The sequence below is a fragment of the Xyrauchen texanus genome, chromosome 20 (genome assembly GCF_025860055.1).
Source record: "Xyrauchen texanus isolate HMW12.3.18 chromosome 20, RBS_HiC_50CHRs, whole genome shotgun sequence".
Lineage (NCBI taxonomy): Eukaryota > Metazoa > Chordata > Actinopteri > Cypriniformes > Catostomidae > Xyrauchen > Xyrauchen texanus.
In genome coordinates this window covers 39761948-39781383 of record NC_068295.1, presented here as the reverse complement: position 1 = coordinate 39781383, position 19436 = coordinate 39761948, and the positions used below count along the sequence as shown (strand labels likewise).

Genomic DNA, 19436 nt, shown 5'->3' with positions numbered 1-19436 from the left:
TTAGTGAAGTTTCTTAAGTTTTTTAATAGAATATGGATAGAAGGTATACTTCCTCAAACTTTGGAAGGAAGCATGAATTAAACCCATTAAAAAGCCAGGGAAGGACCCAAGAAATCCCATAAATTATCGTATAATAGCTCTTACCTCTCATTTATGCAAGGTTATGGAGAGAATAATAACTGATAGATTGACCATTAGATTGATAGATTGATCATTTGGAAAAAGGGAGCTGTTTTTCTCCTTATCAAAGTGGATTTAGGTGTGGAAGAGGGACTTTGGATCCAATAGTATCTTTAGAAGCTGATATAAGGAAGGTATTTATAAATAAGGAAAGTGACATTGCTGTTTTCTTCAATATAGAAAAGGCGTATGATATGTTGTGGAAGGAGGGATTATTAATAAAGTTAGGAAGGATGACTATAAAAGGAAGAATGTATAACTGGGTTAAAGAGTTTTTATCAGGAGAAGAATTAGGGTGAAGGTTGGCATAGTTATATCATCTAGTGTTGTGATTGATAATGGAAAACCCCAGGGCAGTGTAATAAGTCCATTTTTATTTGTCATCATGATTAATTATATTTTCTCAAGGATACATACAAGTATGGTGAAATCATTGTTTGCTGATGGTGGGGCTCTCTGGTTTAAAGGAAAGATTATAGAATATAATACAAAGAAAATGCAATGCGTGTTAAATGAAAAGTGGTCAGGGGGAAATGGATTCAAGTTTTCAGTGGAAAAGACAAAAATAATACTTTTTGCAAATATGAAGAGGAAGGTGGATGTTAAATTAAAATGATATAAACAAGAACTGGAACATGTAAATATAATAAGATTTATCAGAGTATGGTTTGATAGTAGGTTAACCTGGAGAGAGCATATAGGAAAGATGGTGGGAAGATGTGAGCAAGTAGTGAATGTAATGAGGTGTATTTCAGGACAGGAATGGGGAGCAGATAGGTTCTCTTTAAAAACCATATATACATCCATGAAAAGATCTATATTGGATTATGGTTGCATAGTATATGGTTCTGCAAATAAATCTAATTTAATTAAATTGGGTAGAATTTGGTCTCAAGCCCTAAGAATTTGATGTGGAGCATATTTGACTTCTCCAGTTGCAGCTCTTCAAGTAGAGATGGGTGAAATGCCTTTGCAGAAGACAACAATTAACGGCGTCTTATTGGGTAAATCTAAAAGGTCAAAATGGGAATCACCCTACAAAAAAGGTATTGATGCCTAGTTGGGAATATGAGAAGAAAGAGTGCAATAGTTTTGGGGAATAGTGTGGGGAAATTAGTAAAAGGTATGAGACTGGAAGAATTTAGATATGCTCCAATAATTCCTTTATCTCCAGTGTCATTGTGGGTTATGCCCCAAACAGAAGTTGATCTAAATGTATTAGAAAGAAGGCAAAAGGAAGGTCCATATGAAGCTGAGGTATATGATATAAGGGAGATTATATGCTCATTTATACATGTTTGGAAAGATCCAAAAACAGGTCATGTGGGTGCTGTGTTCATCCAATGTTAAAAGTGTATAAGAATAACATGATTTCAGATTATCTATCAGTGTACACTGGAGAGATGTTTGCAATAATTATGGCAATAAAGTGGATTAGTGAAGTTAAAATATCTAAAGCAATAACATGCTCAGATTCTGGTTCAGCTCTAATGAGCAGAAGTCAGAAACAAGACAAGATATGATAATAGAGATTTTTCCGAATTATATTTTCTTCAGCAAAATAATATAAAGGTACAGTTTTTGTGGGTTTCGGCTCATATTGGGGTGAGAATTAATGAAGAGGCAGATGTTTTAGCAAAAAAGAGAGAGATGGTTGATATCCAGATTCCTTTTAGTAGGTATAAGTAAGTATATTCTGAAATTATGGCAACAGTATTGGGACACTGACACAAAAGGTAGATATTTGTATCTTATACAGTCACTGGTGGGTACGGGAAGAGTATCAAGTGGGAGCAGATTTGAGGAGAACATAATTACAAGATTAAGATTAGGGCAAACAAGGTTGAACAGTACAAGGCACTTAGTAGGCAAACATACAACGGATCTATGTGAGGAATGTGGTGTTAATGAAACAGTTGAACTTGTTATAATGCACTGTAGGAAATATACTGTTGAAAGGAATGAGTGGAAGGATGAACTAGTAAATAAGGGTGAGCAGTTTACAAAAGAAAATCTACTTAATCCAGGTAGAAACATTACTCTATTATTGTTACATTATTTGGGAAGTACAGGTTGGCACAAATATATATAAGTATGTTGGTAAAAAAAAAATCTATATATTTTTGAGTGTGGAAACGAAGGAGCTGAACACGCAGCGCTGGACGAAGCCTCAGTCTCTATGCAGGTTAAGAATTAAGGGTGATTGATTGTATGTAGGTTGATGGAGTAAGGTAAATTAGGAGATTGTATGTAGTGTCAGTGTTCCATTTGGGACATAGGTGGCGGTAATGCACCTATATGTCTGCGATCCGCCGTAAAATAAAAGAAGAAACAACTCTTCCCGGAGTAACTCACATTGCGACGACTTTTGAAGGCAAATGCTCATAATATCGAGTGAAAATAATTAAAACAAGCTTGAATATTTTTATCAGCTTTCCATGTTTTACAGTAATAATATTTTGGAAAGTATTTTCTAAGCCGTTTAAGAGTTACCGCTGAATGTGTCTGGAATATAAAAACAAAACTATCTTATCCTCGCTATAGAAGCGCACGTGCGTTTCTGCAGGACAAGTTTCACCTACAGCGATTGAAAATTCAACGAAACTATACTGATATTAAAATACGCCTTGCACTAACTGTACATACATCATTACATCTACAGCATTATAACTCTCCTAAGTGCTAAACTCACTAAATATATATATATATTTTACATTTCTTGTTGCACTTAAATCTGTTTTGTATACTAGGACTATTCTGATGATAGTGAAACTTTGTAATATGGCACTTTTGTACCACTGTCTCCCTAAGATGATTCGCTGATGTTTTTTCCTCTTTTGTAAGTCGCTTTGGATAAAAGCGTCTGCCAAATGAATAAATGTAAATGTTACCTCATACATTCTCTTCCAAAGGGAATTTGCTAAAAGCGCTTGTTAAAGTATGGTGTGCTGTCATAACAACCACGTAACCAGTGGTTAAATTGGCTTTTGTAGGGAGGGGGAGCCCTTATTTACTGTGAATGGTCATCATTCAAAATGACTTAGGTTTTTACACCAAAGGGGCTCTTTTTCCAATATTAATGTTTAAGGTAGGGATGAATAGTTATTCAAACAAAGACAAATACTTTACAATTCACTTATTTTATTATAATTTTTTATCTTGAATGTTAACAGGCAGGCAACGGATTTCACTCTCGTAAAATGTATGAAAGGAACATGTTTGAAAATATTGCAAGCCAGAGACGAATATGTAAATGTATTTTTTATTTGTACAATTTAGAAACGTTGAAGTCCCTTCGCACCTGTATGTAAATGTAACTCTTGCAGTAATTATTTATCATATTCATGCAGCCTGTGTTATTCTGTTGAGGGTTGAAAAACCATCGAGGAGAAACGCATCATGACAAGTTTTAGAAAGAAAAAAAAAGAGTAAACTCGTCCGCTTTGCGACAAACATTAGTCGTTCTATAATTTTTTTTAAATTATTATTCAAACTGAATAATAAATGAACAGGGAAGTAGAGTTGGCAAAATAAATGTATAATCTCCGCCTTTATTGAGTTTTGTAATGCCTGATAGAAAAGTATCTATCTTTGTACCGCAATACAATACTTTAGGCAATTGCAGAATAGTCCCATTAGTCACAGATACACTTCAGAAAATTGAGTACACAACTATTTCTGGGCTTAAAAGATACAAAAACCAAATCAATGCAGAACATTGTATCTTTGTAAAGCATTACAATGTGGCCCCCCATGCGCTAAGCCCGATGTGGCCCCTTTACCAAAATAGTTTAAAATATTAATAATTACACACATCACCTTTACAAATTTCTTTCAGGATTTTACAGTACAAGTAACTGTTATATTTTGACAAAATATTTCAGTTTCAAATGAAATAATCTAAAGGTAAAATTTATTAGACATCAGCAGTGGCAGTTTAAAGTTTCAAGATGTGTTTCAGCTAGTATTTATTTTTCATAAATACATTCATTTATTATTATTATTACTATTATTTAAGACTAGCACTCTGACCTAACCATGGTAATGAGGAGCCTTTCCTTCTGTGTAATATGTGTATAAATATTAGGTAACAAATGGGATAATAATGGGCTCATATAAGTACAGACAGGAGCAGTCTGGCGTCACTGTCGTGCACCTACAGTATATGCAAACTGTTAAAAATCAATATATTACTTTAAATGCTCACGCAGCTGATGTTATTCTTCATTTAGTAGTTAATTTAACATGTAAACTAACATGCTTTAGTTATATAACATGTTCTAGCTACATGCTATTTTTATATTCGATCGCTCTAGCCGTTAGCGGGATTCCATGGTAACGTCGCTGTTATGCTTAGAATTGTGACAGTTTTCCCTTGATGGCTGTGGGCGGGGTGCTGAATCAGCGATTAATGCATTTATGACATAAATGCCTGGGTGTCTCTGTGTAGTCTTGCTAATTATTCAGTCTCATATGCCATGTATTTGCCAGGAGTCAGGAGATGAAAAATAATTTAAGTGGAATAACAATATTTGGTGCTGAAGGAGACGGAGCTGAGCTCCGGCAGGGTGTGTTGTGGACCCGAGGAGGCGGATTTAACCTCTGCACGTAACGTTCCTTTTCCATTTGACCTACGTTGACAATTTCGTTTAAAGGAGGATACTCGGTATACTGCAGCCTTCAAAGGACGCGTCCTTACTAGCATGCCGCCTTCGAAACGAGACAGCAATAGAGTCACGAAACCAATGTCAATAAGTAGTGGAAGACAGTGCGCAACTTTCACAACCTTTCGTTTTACCCCTAGTGGATGAGAAAGAAAATAAAAATAGGAATATTGCACTTTCTCCACGGTCCCTTACCTGCCGCTGCGACAGGAATAACTCTTCCCGTGGTAATTCACATTGCGACGGCTTTTGCAGGCAAATGCTCATAATATCGATTGAAAATAATGAAAAAAGCTTGAAGAATATTATTAGCTGACTATTTTTTTACAGTAATACTATTTTGAAAAGTATTTTCTAAGCCGTTTAAGAGTTATCGCTGAATGTGTCTGGAATATAAAAAACAAAACTATCTTAACCCACTGGTGACCTCCGTCCCACTGTCTTCTGTTCTGATGTGTTGCGTAACACCCACAGACTGACATGTAAGAAACGCTGCTGTAACACACTTCAACAGCACAGTTAACTGCAGCGCTCCTGACTGTTCTTTCTTTCTTCAAGTTGTGTAGTGTTCGGTTGTTTTACAGTGTGGAAATGTCTGGAAAAGTTGTGTTGTATTACTTCAATGGAAGAGGAAAAATGGAGTCTGTCCGATGGCTTTTGGCTGCAGCTGGAGTTGAGGTTTGTTGCATAAAATCTGAACAAGTTTTGCACATGGATTAAATTACAAGGGAGTCACAGGGCTTGCGAACATGACACGTAATGCAGTTTTAGCAGTATTCTGCGGCATGCTATTATTTAAACTATTTTTAACGATTTTTTTCCAAATTCCTCTATAATTGATACTCATGCTTTGATTTTTGTCTAGAATATTTGTACTTTTAAAAATGCATGTCACACCGCAGGACCATTTAAAACGAACCAACGAAGACAAAAATGTAATTAAAAATGTTAAAAAAAAAAAACGAATGACCAGTCAGAAATGTTACATGGCAATATATGCATATATGTTGTTCTAACAACATGAAAAGTCGCATACTTATATATATATATAATTTCAAAATACAAAACGCTCATATACACTCTATAATTGTATATATTCAGTTCATATATGACTTAATATACTTTACCTTATGCATGTATTACATTTTCACCTATACTTTTGATGTTAAATAAAAAGTTGTTAACTACCACTAGATATGTAATGAAATGTAATAAGCATGCTTTTTTTCTTCTTTTTACAATAATTGAATTAACAATTGTTTTGTCTTCACAGTTTGAGGAGGTGTTTTTGACCAAAAGGGAGCAGTTTGAAAAACTGCTGAATGGTAGGTGTGCATAACCTTTTACCTTGTTTCCATGTCTGTAACAACCAAACTTATTTATTTGTGTAGTTTGCTGGGTTGTTATATGATTTTGTACCTTTTTATTAACCATTCAATAAAATCCTAATGTCTCATTGCTTTAATCCCCTACATAATATTGTGATTCTTCCTTTGTTTATTGTAGATGGAGCGCTGATGTTTCAGCAGGTGCCTTTGGTTGAAATGGACGGGTTGCAGCTTGTGCAGTCAAGGGCTATCTTGAATTACATCGCTGGAAAATACAACCTTTACGGAAAGGACCTGAAAGAGCGGGCGATGTAAATAGCAATTATTTATGAAACAGCTTTATTTAAAGCCTTTAAATTCACTGATTTTTCTTCACCACTCCTTTAAGCCACACCTAAGCAAATGTCATTCAGCACATGTATGCTTTTCCCTAAAGGATTGACATGTATGCCGAGGGAGCCAATGACTTGATGGAAATGGTTATGATTTTGCCTTTCACACCACCTGAGAACAAACAGAAACAGCTTGACAATGTCGAGAGCAAAGCAAAAGAACGCTTCTTTCCAGTGTTTGAAAAGGTGCTGATAGCGCTCATATTGAGTCTATTACTTGTCTGTGCATTTTCCATTTGCAGCAGGTTTATCCACATTTGAAGAATTCATTTATGCTGTTTTTTTTTGGGTGTGGCTTTTTTGCAGGCTCTGGCAAACTCTCAGTTACTTGTGGGAAATCAGTTGAGCCGTGCCGATGTTCACGTCCTTGAGGTCACTTTAATGCTGCAGGAGTTTTTCCCTACAATACTGTCAACATTTCCCAAACTTCAGGTGATCCGTTACCTGTTTAGGGTTGACCCTGGAAAATATCTGCACACTTAAAGGGACAGTTCACCCAAAAATTTAAATTCTCACTCTCATGCCATCCCAGATGTGTATGACTTTCTTCTACTGAACACAAAGACTTTTAGAAGAATGTTTCAGCTCTGTAGGTCCATACAATGCAAGTGAATGGGTCCAAAACTTTGAATATAAAAAAAACCAAAGTCAGCATAAAAGTAATCCATACGTCTCCAGTGGTTAAATCCATATCTTCTGAAGCGATATGAAAAGTGTGGGTGAAAAACAGATCAATATTTAAGTCATTCTTTACTATAAATTCTCCTCCCTGCCCAGGAGGAATGCACAAAGAATGCAAATAAAAAAAGAAAAGTAGAAGAGCACTTAGGAGGGCAGTTTGAAAGTTGCTCACACACACACCTATCATATCGCTTCTGAAGATATGGATTTAACCAGAGTCGTATGGATTACTTTTATGCTGCCTTTATGCGTTTTTTTGATCTTCAAAGTTTTGGACCCCATTCACTTGCATTGTATGGACCTACAAAACTGAGATATTCTTCTAAAAATCTTAAGTCAGTCAGTCAAATCTGGGATGGCATGAGGGTGAGTAAATGAGATAATGTTTTTTTGGGTGAACTATTGAATTTGTTGAGCAGAAAAACAAACTTTCTGTGGAAAGTGTTATCGAGAGTTAACTAAAAGTAATTAGTCATTTGAAGCAATTAAGTAATCTGATTACAATTTTAGAGAAGAAATTAGTCATTTGAAGTGGATAAATTTGAGTAACTTGTCTCACTTCTTTTTGGCACTGTAGTTTTATATTGTCAATTGGAGAAGTTTTACGCAGTTTTCAATTATGTTCCAAAATGATAGAATAAAGCAAGCTTGATTTTGTATAAACTTTCATCTGTTTTTCAGGCATTTCAGGCGAGCATGAAGGCATTACCAACAATCAGCAAGTTCTTGCAGCCTGGCAGTGCCAGAAAACCTCCACCAGATGAGGTCTACGTTAAAACTGTGAAAGAGGTGCTGAGCCACTTGTTTAAATAGGTTGCCCATAGAAAACCAAAGAATTAAGCCATTAATGATCATTTTAATTCATTTACACAAGTATTGCCTTAATTCAACAAATAAAGTTTACCTTTTTGTGTACTATTTTACATTCAGAGTATATATGTACATCTGGCTCCTATAGCACTCCTAAGTCACAGGTATATTATGTCTGGCAGTCTCGGTGTATGATTTGATAAAACTATCAGTGAGATTTAGTGTTCTGTGTCCATAAATGTAAAAATAACATTTCTTGCAAAAGTGTTTTTCTTATGTCAACAGATAGAGCTGAGGCACTAAAAAAAGACTGATTTATTTGAAATGTGCAAGATACATTTTATGTAAGATACAATTTTACGCAAGATACAATACTGTGATATGCAGCTATTGCATGAACATTGCTGCTGTTCAGTTAGTACATGTATGTAAAAGATCCCAGTGTGGTCTGTCTGTGGGACGCTTAGAAGATCAAAAGTCGCAACACCATCAGGAGACTGAAATAATAACACAGTCACAGATTGACCTTGTATACAAAACCATCATATTAAATGAATATTCCGGGTTCAAGCTCATTCAACAGCCTTTGTGGCATAAAGTTTATTACAACAAAACATTACTTCTACTCGTCCCTCCCTTCTTAAAAAAGCAGTATCTGTAAAGCACTTAATGTAAGTGAATGGAGCCAGTCCAAAAACATTAAAATACACACAGTTTCTAAAGTATAGCCATAAGACAAACATTACGAGTGTTAGCCGGTTTTAGTGTGATAAAATCATTTACTAACCTGTTCTGTGTAACATTATACCCAATTTAGATTACAGGGTTACATTGCCATTTCAACAAAGTTGTAATACTGGATATAACTTTACATCTATTAGGTTAGCAAGCAATTGTATCACACTAAAGTCACGTTAACATGTGTAATGTTTGTCTTGTGGCTATACTTTTGTATTGTTTATTTTTTGCAAAACTTGTAAGTCAAAACTTATGTTTGACTAAATAAAATGCATTAAGTATATAAAAGTATAAACATTTCAAATTATAATGCCTGTTAAAGTATTGATGTCTGAATGCTCACATTCAATGTTTTCTGCAAGAGAAACTACTGCTAGAATAAACTACATAAATGATAGTAAAAACTCTTAATCCATTATAGCATAGAGTGGAAGACCATAATACTTTTATTATTATGGATCAAATTAAAATACATATCTGACAAAGATGTACACTGGCTGCCAAAAGTTTGGAATAATGGACAGATTTTGCTGTTTCGGAAGGAAATTGATACTTTAACTAAAGTGGCATTCAGCTGATCACAAAGTATAGTCAGGACATTACTGATGTAAAAAAACAGCACCATCACTATTTGAAAAAAAATTCATTTTTGTTCAAATCTAGACAGCAGCCATCACTCCAACATCTTATCCTTGAGTAATCATGTTAAATTGCTAATTTGGTTCTAGAAAATCACTTGCCATTATATCAATCACAGTTTAAAGATATTTGGTTTGTTAAATTAAGCTTAATGTTGTCTTTGTGTTTGTTTTTGATTTACCACAGTATGCAATAGACTGGCATGTCTTAAGGTCAATATTAGGTCAAAAATGGCAAAAAAGAAACAGCTTTCTCTAGAAACTGAGGAATGAAAGCTATACAATGCTTGGAATTGACAAACAGAAAACTGAAGATTTCATACAAAGGTGTACACTACAGTCTTCAAAGACAAAGAACAACTGACACTAACAAGCACAGAAAGAGATGTGGAAGACCAGATGTGCAACTAAACAAGAGGATAAGTACATCAGAGTCTCTAGTTTGAGAAACAGACACCTCACATGTCCTCAGCTGACAGCTTCATTGAATTCTACCCGCACAACACCAGTTTCATGTACAACAGTAAATAGAAGACTCAGGCGTAAGGGCCTTATGGGAAGAATTGCAAAGAAAAAGTTACAGATCTTAACCCCTATTGAGCTTTTGTGAGATCAGTTAGACTGTAAGGTGCGTGAGAAGTGCTCAACAAGACAGAAACATCTTAGGCAAGTGCTACAGGAAGTGTGGGGTGAAATGTCACCTGAGTATCTGGACAAACTGACAGTTAGAATAACAAGAATCTGCAAAGCTGTCATTGCTGCACGTGGAGGATTTTTTGATGAGAACTCTTTGAAGTAGTTTAAGAAGTAATGACATTTTTTTCAAATTGTAATAGTAATTTTTCAAGATATTAATGTCCTGACTATACATTGTGATCAGTTGAATGCCACTTGAATGATCGTACTAATTTCTTTCCAGAAGAACAAAATCTGTACATTATTCCAAACTTTAGGCCGCCAGTGTATTTTGGATTCAAAACAGCAAATTTGGCCAAAAGGTGACAAGTTTGCAGCTCTGAAATAGGAGTTTCCATGTATGCCGGATGTTTATATCTGCTTTTCCCTCACTATCCGATCCACTCTTTTATATAAAATATTAGTATTAGCCTTTAGGTCAAACAGTTTTTAAGATCATGTGAAATCTCAATTTAGTCAAGTTTGTCCAACCTTTTGACAGGTCTTGTATCTCAATGCTAAATACTGTTTTTTTTTTTCACGACTGCAAATGTAATAACAATAGACATCTCCAAGACACTTCAACAACTTCACAGACATGATCAGTTTTACCTCAGTCCTGCCATGATTCCTGCAGGCATTAGTTTTCCAGATTTCCTAAATCTCATTCCCATAACGACAGCCAGCGCACCAGAAGCAACTTTGGTTAAAAAAAGGAAGTTTAAACATGTTCAAAACTCATATTAAACACTCAATATATGGTAAGGGTTTCTGATGTTTAACATTAGCAGTTTTGATACTTACTCAGAGAGGCCCAGTAATCGCGTGGATCAATAGATATTTTAAATGCACCAAATGCAGACACGCTTCCAAAGAAGAGCCCGGCGATTAATGACATCACACTTCCTGTTGAATCAGATAATGAATGCCTCTTCCAATCTCTTACGGCTATATAATGATACTTTTACATTTACATTGGTACTGTGTGATTCCAATACGTGATGCAACATCAAAGTACTTCAAAGAACACCATGCATCATTTTACAATGACACGTCCAAAACAAAAACGGTATTAACATGGTATCATTTCCACAAAAAATAGAATACAAATATTATAATTATTTTGTGATTAATCTGCAAGGGGCATTAGGACCACGAATAACTGACAAAATACACATAAACAGAACTCTTTATCTTGATCCGCTTCATCCATTACCTAAAAGTGCATAAAGCAGCAGCACAAATCCTACCTTTTCTTTTATACCCCATAAAGCCTCCCAGCGCAATCGCTGCAGCATAGGCAAAGCCCAGCCAGTCCACAGCCATTGTGAGCTAGAAAAATACACATTCAAATATGAGCGTAGTAGTGAATAATAATTATACATACTTGAACACATATTTAACAGGAAGCTAGATAACAAACCAACAATATACAGTCAGCAACAACATTACCAAATATCGCTTGCAAACTGCAGGGTCGTATGATTAATTCTCTGAAAATGAGCGAACAAAACTGGTAAGTGAACTGTATTGATAAGCACCAGTCCGAAGTTCAGAACATGGAAGAAGCGTCATAATGACGCAAACCAGGAAGTGAATTCATTGTTTATCTTTTTTCTTTTAATTCTTGTAAGAATATAATAATATTATTATCATCATTATTTTTGGAACTTATCAGAAAACCCCAGAAGGGCCTAATTTTGGTTTATTAATAATTCTGTGTGTTTTATATAATCTCTTTTCTTTTTTGTTGTTATTGAGCACTCATCTGTTAATTGAAAGGAGCAAAAAGTGGGAAGTGTCCTTGCTGTCCTTACTTTAAGTCAGTACCAGGGATGGATTACCGACCAGGCCAATGGGGCCAGTGCCCAGGGGCCCTTGACTGCCCGGGGGGGCCCTGGGATTTAATGTTGCGCAACCCAGTTTGGCGATCCCCCTGCTTGAAAACCCATCAACAATGAAAACGAACTATTGCTATTATGATCTCTTCAATTAAAAATATAGGCTATAAAAAGTATGTCTATTAATAAGTTCATAAGAATAGGTTTACCTTTGATGTATCTTTTCCACTGGTTGATTTTTCTATCATTATTCAAATAGTCACAATGCATAATTTTACAGAAATGATTTGATTTAGTATTTTACATTAATGACAAAACCAAAATATATATAAAAAATGTCAGAACACCAGATGTCTTCTTGGCACAGGTACAGGAAATCATACCCCATTAATGGGGTCATAACTAAATATAAAACTATTTATCAGCAAATCCCATATGCAACGTTACAACATTTATTTCTGAATGTTGGGTTTTATGGAGGCAGCATCGGCAGTCATACCATTAGGTCTGTTACACATGAGACCTTTCCAGTACTGGCTTAAACGACATGTTCCACATCACACCTGAAGCCTCAGGCGTAAACGCATCGCTCTTGACTTGCTTGGCTGCTCTAGTACCATAGACAGCACCGGCCTTCTACCAGCAGGGTGTTTTTTCTGATTTTCAGAAGAGATCGCTAATGCGATCGTCCTTGCTTATTAATCACAGGGTGCGAGTTGCCCTACTGGTGTCAAAGCGCATTCATCCAGAGACATGGCCTCTTCATGGGCGTGGACAAATGGTGTGTCCTTACAGGATATATGTTTGGCAGCAGATGGTCCTCACAAAACACGTCCGCGTGATTTTTTTAACCTGGATGTGGCGTCCATCTCCACACAAGTCATCTCTCTATAGAGCGCTTATAGAGCCCTTATTACGGGTAAGCTACTTACTATAATAAATACAGCCAACTAATTATATGCTGTTGAACTGCCCCCTTAAAAGTCATACAGTACTCTGTAAAGGGGTTAATGGAAAGAAGGAGGCAAGAACCGGCTTCACACACAAACACATACAGGGCAGCTGCCCATAATTCTCTCTCTCTCGAACTGTCGTCACTGGCCGCCTTTATCCCTCGCGCGCCCCATCAGGCTGATTGTCATTCCAGCCCGCCCCCTCCGCTCTACACTCCTCCCGGCGTTGCCTCAGGCCGGGGAGCCTCTTTCCCCGGGGAGGGGCGTGCCCATCTGCCAGCTGGTCATCCCCGCCTTCCTCGACCTGGGTGGAGACAGGAGGGGGAAAAAAACAACAACAAAAAAAAATAGGTAAGGGAAACATGCGACAGAGAAAGAGAGAGAGAGAGAGAGAGAGAGAGAGAGAGAGAGAGAGAGAGAAGCTCACTCACCGGTTCTCTGATGCGCCATCGCGTGGTCCCCGATCACTCCTCCACACTCTCAGGCAGACGACAGCCGCTCCACCCCGGCGGACCTGTGTCAAACCTCCGAACCCCAGTGGACAGATGCCCCTCCGCTTTTATGGTGGCACGTGGGGACGGCAGGGCACTCCTCCGCCCCTGGCAGTGGCTTCATCTCTCCAGGCAGTCGGGAAATCCAGTCCCCACTCGCCCCGCAGACGGCGGCCGTTCCCCCCATCCAGGCAGTCGGGCTACTCCGTCACCCGGCGGATGGCAATGGAACTACCCTGGGTGGATGACAGTGTCAAGGACTCTGCGACGGGCATCCCTCCTTCCTCCCTGGTTTCATCACCATTGTAAAGGGATTAATGGAAAGGAGGCAGGGAGAACCGGCTTAACAATATAAATATTTTATGAAATAAAAAGACACACACAAACAGATACAGGGCAGCTGCCCGTAATTCTCTCTCTCTCGAAGTGTTGTCACCGGCTGCCTTTATACCTCGCATGCCCCATTAGGCTGATTGGGGACCGGGTGTGCATCATTCCAGCCCAGCCCCACCCCCTCGGCTCTACATACTCCCATAAGAAATAAAACCTAATTTTCCAACCATGTTGTGAGAGGGTTAATAAACCATACTGTTTATATCTATATGGTTCATATAGATCCCATACTATTAATTTCCATCTGGGGTTCGCCATGTGAGACTATTCATATACACTTAATTTAAATTATAAGTCATAGGCCTGTGACTCCGTATGAATATCTTTATTTAGTGTTAGAACTCTGGGAGTGTAATGTTACGTCGTGCTGTGTGATGGGATATCATTCCCCATAGTGACTTACAGCAATGTCAAGTGAACTGAATCGAAAGGGAACGTCTCCGGTTACACATGTAACCTTGGTTCCCTGAGATGAAGGGAACAAGATACTGTATTGTGAAAGCTGGCCCTACTACTTCAGAGTGTCATAATACGAGTGACTCCATTGCCAGAGGATTGGTGTGATTTAAAAAGGGTTTCAACAAGGTCATCTAAGAAGGACTCTCCATAGTGCTTACAGCAATGACTCGTTCACTTCATCTCAGGAAACCGAGGTTACATGTACAACCGGAGACGTTCTACTGTAGATTTTTTATGATATGCCGATCACGATTCAAGATTTTCTTCCGAAAAGCGGACCGTTTACCACTATCCTTCCTGGTTATAATAATGCATTGGACAGTTATTAACCCAATTCTAGTGATTTCAGCAATCTCTTTAGTTGTTTTCTTTCCTTGATGCAGGTCAATAAGTTACCCCTTCTGAAACACAGTAACATCTTTTCCACGACCACAGGACACGTCTTCCAACATGGTTGTTTAAGAAATGAGAAGCAACACACTGCATCAGTTAGAGTTAAAGGAACAGTGTTTTTTTTTTTTTTTGGACTGGCAGAGTAATTGCTTTATTAAAAGTAATATTATAAAATACCACATTGTGCAATAAATTGTTATATAGATACTTATTAATATGAATCATCTAAAAAAAAACAATTCTTTCACATTGTTTGCAATACATTGTGTAAGTTTTGAAATGTTAGATAACAAGATTTATATATTGCATATAGGCCTCTCTCATTCACACACACACAAATCTAAAGGTGCCGTTCTGAAAAAAAAATAGACATTTTTAATTAAATATTAAAATAAAAATCTTGTAATAATCTCACAATTAGAGTTATAATGTGTTATTGTGAGGTTTCATTGTAAATTGTGGCGGTAGTAAAGCAAATGAAGCGCAGGTGCCTTTACAGCGCACGCTACAAGGGGCGGATTCTAATTGTAAGTGATCCTCCCTATGTCCTACTCACTCTGAGGTGCAAAGCCCTTGAAGTAGGTACTCTGAAGGGAACACAGAATATCTATATGAATGTGCCCTTCGTCTTGTGGAAGGAGCCATTCATTTTCTCACTTTCGTTTGGAATGAGATTTTGAGTGGCATTCCCTCCCTCATCAGTGCACTTTCAGGGAGCAAAAATGCAGTTCTGAATTCACCCTGGAGCATCAAATCGCGTCACGGAGCATCAATTGTTTTGTTTTTTTTCTGTTTAGCTGTGTCTGAAACCGCCCCCTATCCACTATATAGTGCACTATTTCAGGTGTCCGCCATTTTGTAGGAGTATCTGAATTCTGAGTGAGCCACTCGTTCCTTACTTTTGTTCACTCATTCTTACCCAGAATGCACTCTAATTTCGAGTGTTCCTTAGATTAATTGTCCATACTCCACTGCGGGGAAGACCTACGAGCTGGGAGTTTACTGCTTCCTTCACTCCTGCCATGTTTTATTTCATGCTGAATGTATTAAATGACTTTTTGACAAATCATTACTGGATTAAAATAACATAATAATATATAGAGAGGCAAAACATACAGATACATTTTACTCTTACTCTGTACTCTTTATTTATATTTTATAAAGAATTTTGCCAATAAGTTGAATAATTCTTTATTTACTAAATAATTCACTGATGTGATATTATTTTTAACTCAGGAGACTGCACACAGTGTAAATGATAATGCTGTGGATGATTGAAATATTCTGTAATAACATGTAGGTTAGGATCATTTGGTCAGATGAAACACTATCCAGAGTATGCCAAAAAATATTGATGTATTATTTAAGCGACTCAAGAATATATGTACAGTAATTTTCTCATTCATTGGGGTTGTACTTGCTTGTTTAGATTATTTTGGTGTAACTTGCCCCCCAACTTGCGCATGAAAACACTGGAGACCGAAAACTGAAAACTGTTGAATTGTGGAACACTTCCGCATTCAGGAAAATGTTGTATAGAATACTGAAAGAGCTGTCTGATTCAGGCAAAGCCAGTTTGGTTTTTGTTTAAACTAGTAGGGTATTCACATTTAGAAAAATATTATGATATAACCATTTTTGAACATGTGGGCTACCTATTCAAAACCAAGGTGATGAGGTCAGAATGGAAGCAGCAGTGATAAAATGATCAAGTGAGGGTGCAGAGATGAGATAAGAAAAAGATTAGAGCCCTATAACAAAAGCAGACTGTGTGCCATTACCAGGGTAATGCCATGGTACTAAATTATTATTTTCATATTTCATGATACTGTCATAGTACTTCAAGATACTTAAAAAAAAACTTTTTTGATCTTAAAACAATGTCAGATCTTTGTTGTGGGCTAAGATTCATCAAATAGACAATTGGAATTCAGGGAACATATCAGGTACAGTCGTTTACGATTCCCCAAATGTATCTCAGATGCATAACTGTGGCCAGAATCACACAGTGTGCACTGGGCTTCAGGAACAGGTTTTGGGAACCACTGAGGATACTGGATGGGCAGGTAATAGAACAGGACAGGACAGCTGTCAATGTGCACAATAGAGACAAAGGAATACTGATTGTGGGGGATATTTGTTGAGTGTAACCCAAGGCAGAAGTGTGAAACGTTTGAGTGATATACAGTAATATGAGTGGGCAGTTAGCAACATACCAGACAACAGAGTGAATAGAGAGCAGTTGTGCAAAAGTAGCTAAACAGTCCACCAAGTGTCCTTTTGAATCAATCTATGTTTGGAAAATTCACATGACTTGATCTTTGAAAATACTTTGTTGTGTTTCTGGGCTCATTTGTCACAGCCTCATTCATTCTTTACAATAAAAAGCTATCTTACATGTATTTTTATTGTTTCCAATGTCTCTGAACTTTTGTTTCTCTAGTAGGGCCTACTTTTAAAAAATCAAATCTGAACTTCAATTGTTTTTAAAGACAAATGTCATCTTTTTTTAACACATTGAAATTATTTTCTTACTTCAGCAAATTCAACACATATATGATTATACTTTATGATTTTTTTTCTTTCCTAAATTAGCTTTAGAGCACCAATGTTCTGGTCATATTTTCAAGTGGATACAAGACAATCTTTGTACATTTTTTCTCCTCTCGATTTGCCTTTTATGTGACCTGTTCTTTGTTATGATGGCAGCAAGATTTTCAGTTCCTCTTGCTGAAAAACTACTTAGATTATGATGTAACCTGGGTTCACTGATTCTGTGAAGTAAATATAGCAGATAAGATTAAGTCTTTTCTGCATTGAATAAGTTAGTTTAAGCATGAACGTAAATTCTACATTTAGACATGTAAAAACATTATGCTCTAGCTTCATGATCATTTGCTATTTTTACAATGTACCATCATGTATTCATTCTTAAGTAAAAAACCTTGTAATATTGCAGTGAAACTCAAAATAACCTGTTTATGATCAAAATAATTAACTGTTGATTGTCACAGTCATGGTGTTTTGTCACAAAGTGTTCAGCTTTGCATGCAGAATTTATGTTAATATGCGCAATATTCTCGTTCCGGAAGTAAACATTCCATGTATTTATCCCATAGCAAAATGTATCTCATTGATAACTTATAAAGGTTTAAAGACAGACCTACCGTGAGCTACGAGGTTCACTGATGGTGTATGTTTCCGTCGAAGCCATCAGTCGGTGTTTTTTCTATTTCATTGTTTAAAAAATCGTGTTTGACAGCGGAATTCAAGGTTAACAGCTGCATTACCCATGATATAGCAGAGAATATCCACCACTCAAAGAACCACAAAACGTGCCTCAGTGCGATTAAAATAGTAGCTTGACTGAAACTTTAGTAGCTTCTGACCAGTGAATTTCAAGGACTTTTCAATTAATTTGTGATTACTACATTTTTAAAAACAATTTTATAGAGGCTTATCAAAAGAGCAGCGTCTAGCTAATGTAATATTTAAGAACTAATAAATAGAATTTCTATGACATATCCATGACTTTTCCAGGCCTGGAAATTTCTAAGCTTAAACACAAAGATTAAATCATAAATAAATATGTTTGTACAATTATTAAAGGTGCACTCAGTTCAAATAATTTTTTTCCTCATTGAAAAAAGATTTGCACATAAAGACATTAATTATTATTTTGAAACATGTATAAAATCAGGACAATTTGAATGAGATGAAGACTCCAGTCATATCAGTAACCTTATAAAAGCTGTTTTATTCTACATGGAGAGGGTCCACACATGGGGGCGGCCATGTTGGAATCTCATGACCAGATGAATACTACTCGCTTAATCTCAGTAACGTCCTGTTATTTGACACTTTCACTCAGTGATTAAAGAAATCATAACTGACTGTGAATATTACATTTCTACAATGACATCTGAAACTGAAAACTATTGATTTTAAATGATGCTGCATCCAAGACCCTAGGTGTCAGTGTAAGTCCAAGATGACTCAAAGACAAAAGTTACAGAGTGCACCTTTAAGTAATTTAAAGTAAATTACTTGTGTAACACATTTCTAAAATAGTATTATGTACAGTACACCAAATAGTTTCCTATGCCTGTTTGAGTTTATGTGACAGCTGTGCAACAATGAAAAATAACTATTGACATTTTAAATTGAGTGGAAAAACAAAATGCTTGAGAAAGGTATTTAAGAAAAGTAACTTAAAAGTTATATGTAATCTGTATACTTTTCCCAACAGAAAAATCATCAAAAGAACCTGATTACAATTTTTAGAGAATAACTAATTTGTATTAGATTGCTTTGTTTTCCTCTCCCTCAAATAACTTACCCAAGACTGGTTGTTGGAAACTGGCATTTTACCTTTAAAACATCTATAGTCTTAATATCCAGAAAGCATTTATTGTGAATGAGAATTCAGATATGAACACGTCTTTAAAGCATCAATAATGCACCAGCGTAAAGAAATTTGTTTTCAAGTATTTTTCCCAGGATCTCATGGATCAGAGATTTGAGGATTGAATTGGGAATAGGGAAACTTGAAAATGTTGTCATGAACAAAGCTTAACCCAATGTAAATAGCCCATTTCTAACACCTAGACACCAACACTACAGTCGAATTTAATGGAATTGATCATTTGTCATGCCGCTTACAGCGGGATCTTTATAAAAAAATTTAACCTTATAATTAGGGGCTGTCCCGTTAATATTACAAAAGACCAAAAATATGTGCATTTATCATCTTTATAGAGAAATCTTTGACATTTTTCAAAATATATACATAATTAAAAT

The 19436-nt window shown here is 36.4% G+C and overlaps 2 protein-coding genes and 1 long non-coding RNA gene across 3 annotated transcripts; 1 reads left to right on the top strand and 2 right to left on the bottom strand.

Moving 5' to 3' along the window:
* Positions 1 to 4828: 4828 nt before the first annotated feature.
* gsta.1 (glutathione S-transferase, alpha tandem duplicate 1) lies at positions 4829 to 8297 on the top strand. The gene is made up of 7 exons (XM_052151691.1): positions 4829 to 5326; positions 5403 to 5522; positions 6118 to 6169; positions 6351 to 6483; positions 6609 to 6750; positions 6871 to 6996; positions 7927 to 8297. The coding sequence occupies exons 2-7, from the start codon at positions 5436 to 5438 to the stop codon at positions 8056 to 8058; spliced, it is 672 nt and encodes a 223-aa protein (XP_052007651.1). The 5' UTR covers positions 4829 to 5326; positions 5403 to 5435; the 3' UTR covers positions 8059 to 8297.
* A 54-nt stretch (positions 8298 to 8351) lies between these two features.
* Positions 8352 to 11701, bottom strand: tmem14a (transmembrane protein 14A). Its single transcript, XM_052151692.1, has 5 exons — positions 11559 to 11701; positions 11357 to 11438; positions 10911 to 11012; positions 10719 to 10806; positions 8352 to 8552 (listed from the first exon to the last, which is right to left on the bottom strand). Exons 2-5 carry the CDS (start codon positions 11430 to 11432, stop codon positions 8519 to 8521), a joined length of 300 nt encoding a protein of 99 aa, XP_052007652.1. The 5' UTR covers positions 11433 to 11438; positions 11559 to 11701; the 3' UTR covers positions 8352 to 8518.
* Positions 11702 to 12394: 693 nt separating this feature from the next.
* LOC127661120 (uncharacterized) lies at positions 12395 to 17921 on the bottom strand. The gene is made up of 3 exons (XR_007972733.1): positions 17804 to 17921; positions 13332 to 13679; positions 12395 to 13204 (listed from the first exon to the last, which is right to left on the bottom strand). It is a non-coding gene; the product is annotated as an uncharacterized LOC127661120 (long non-coding RNA).
* Between the last annotated feature and the right edge of the window lie 1515 nt (positions 17922 to 19436).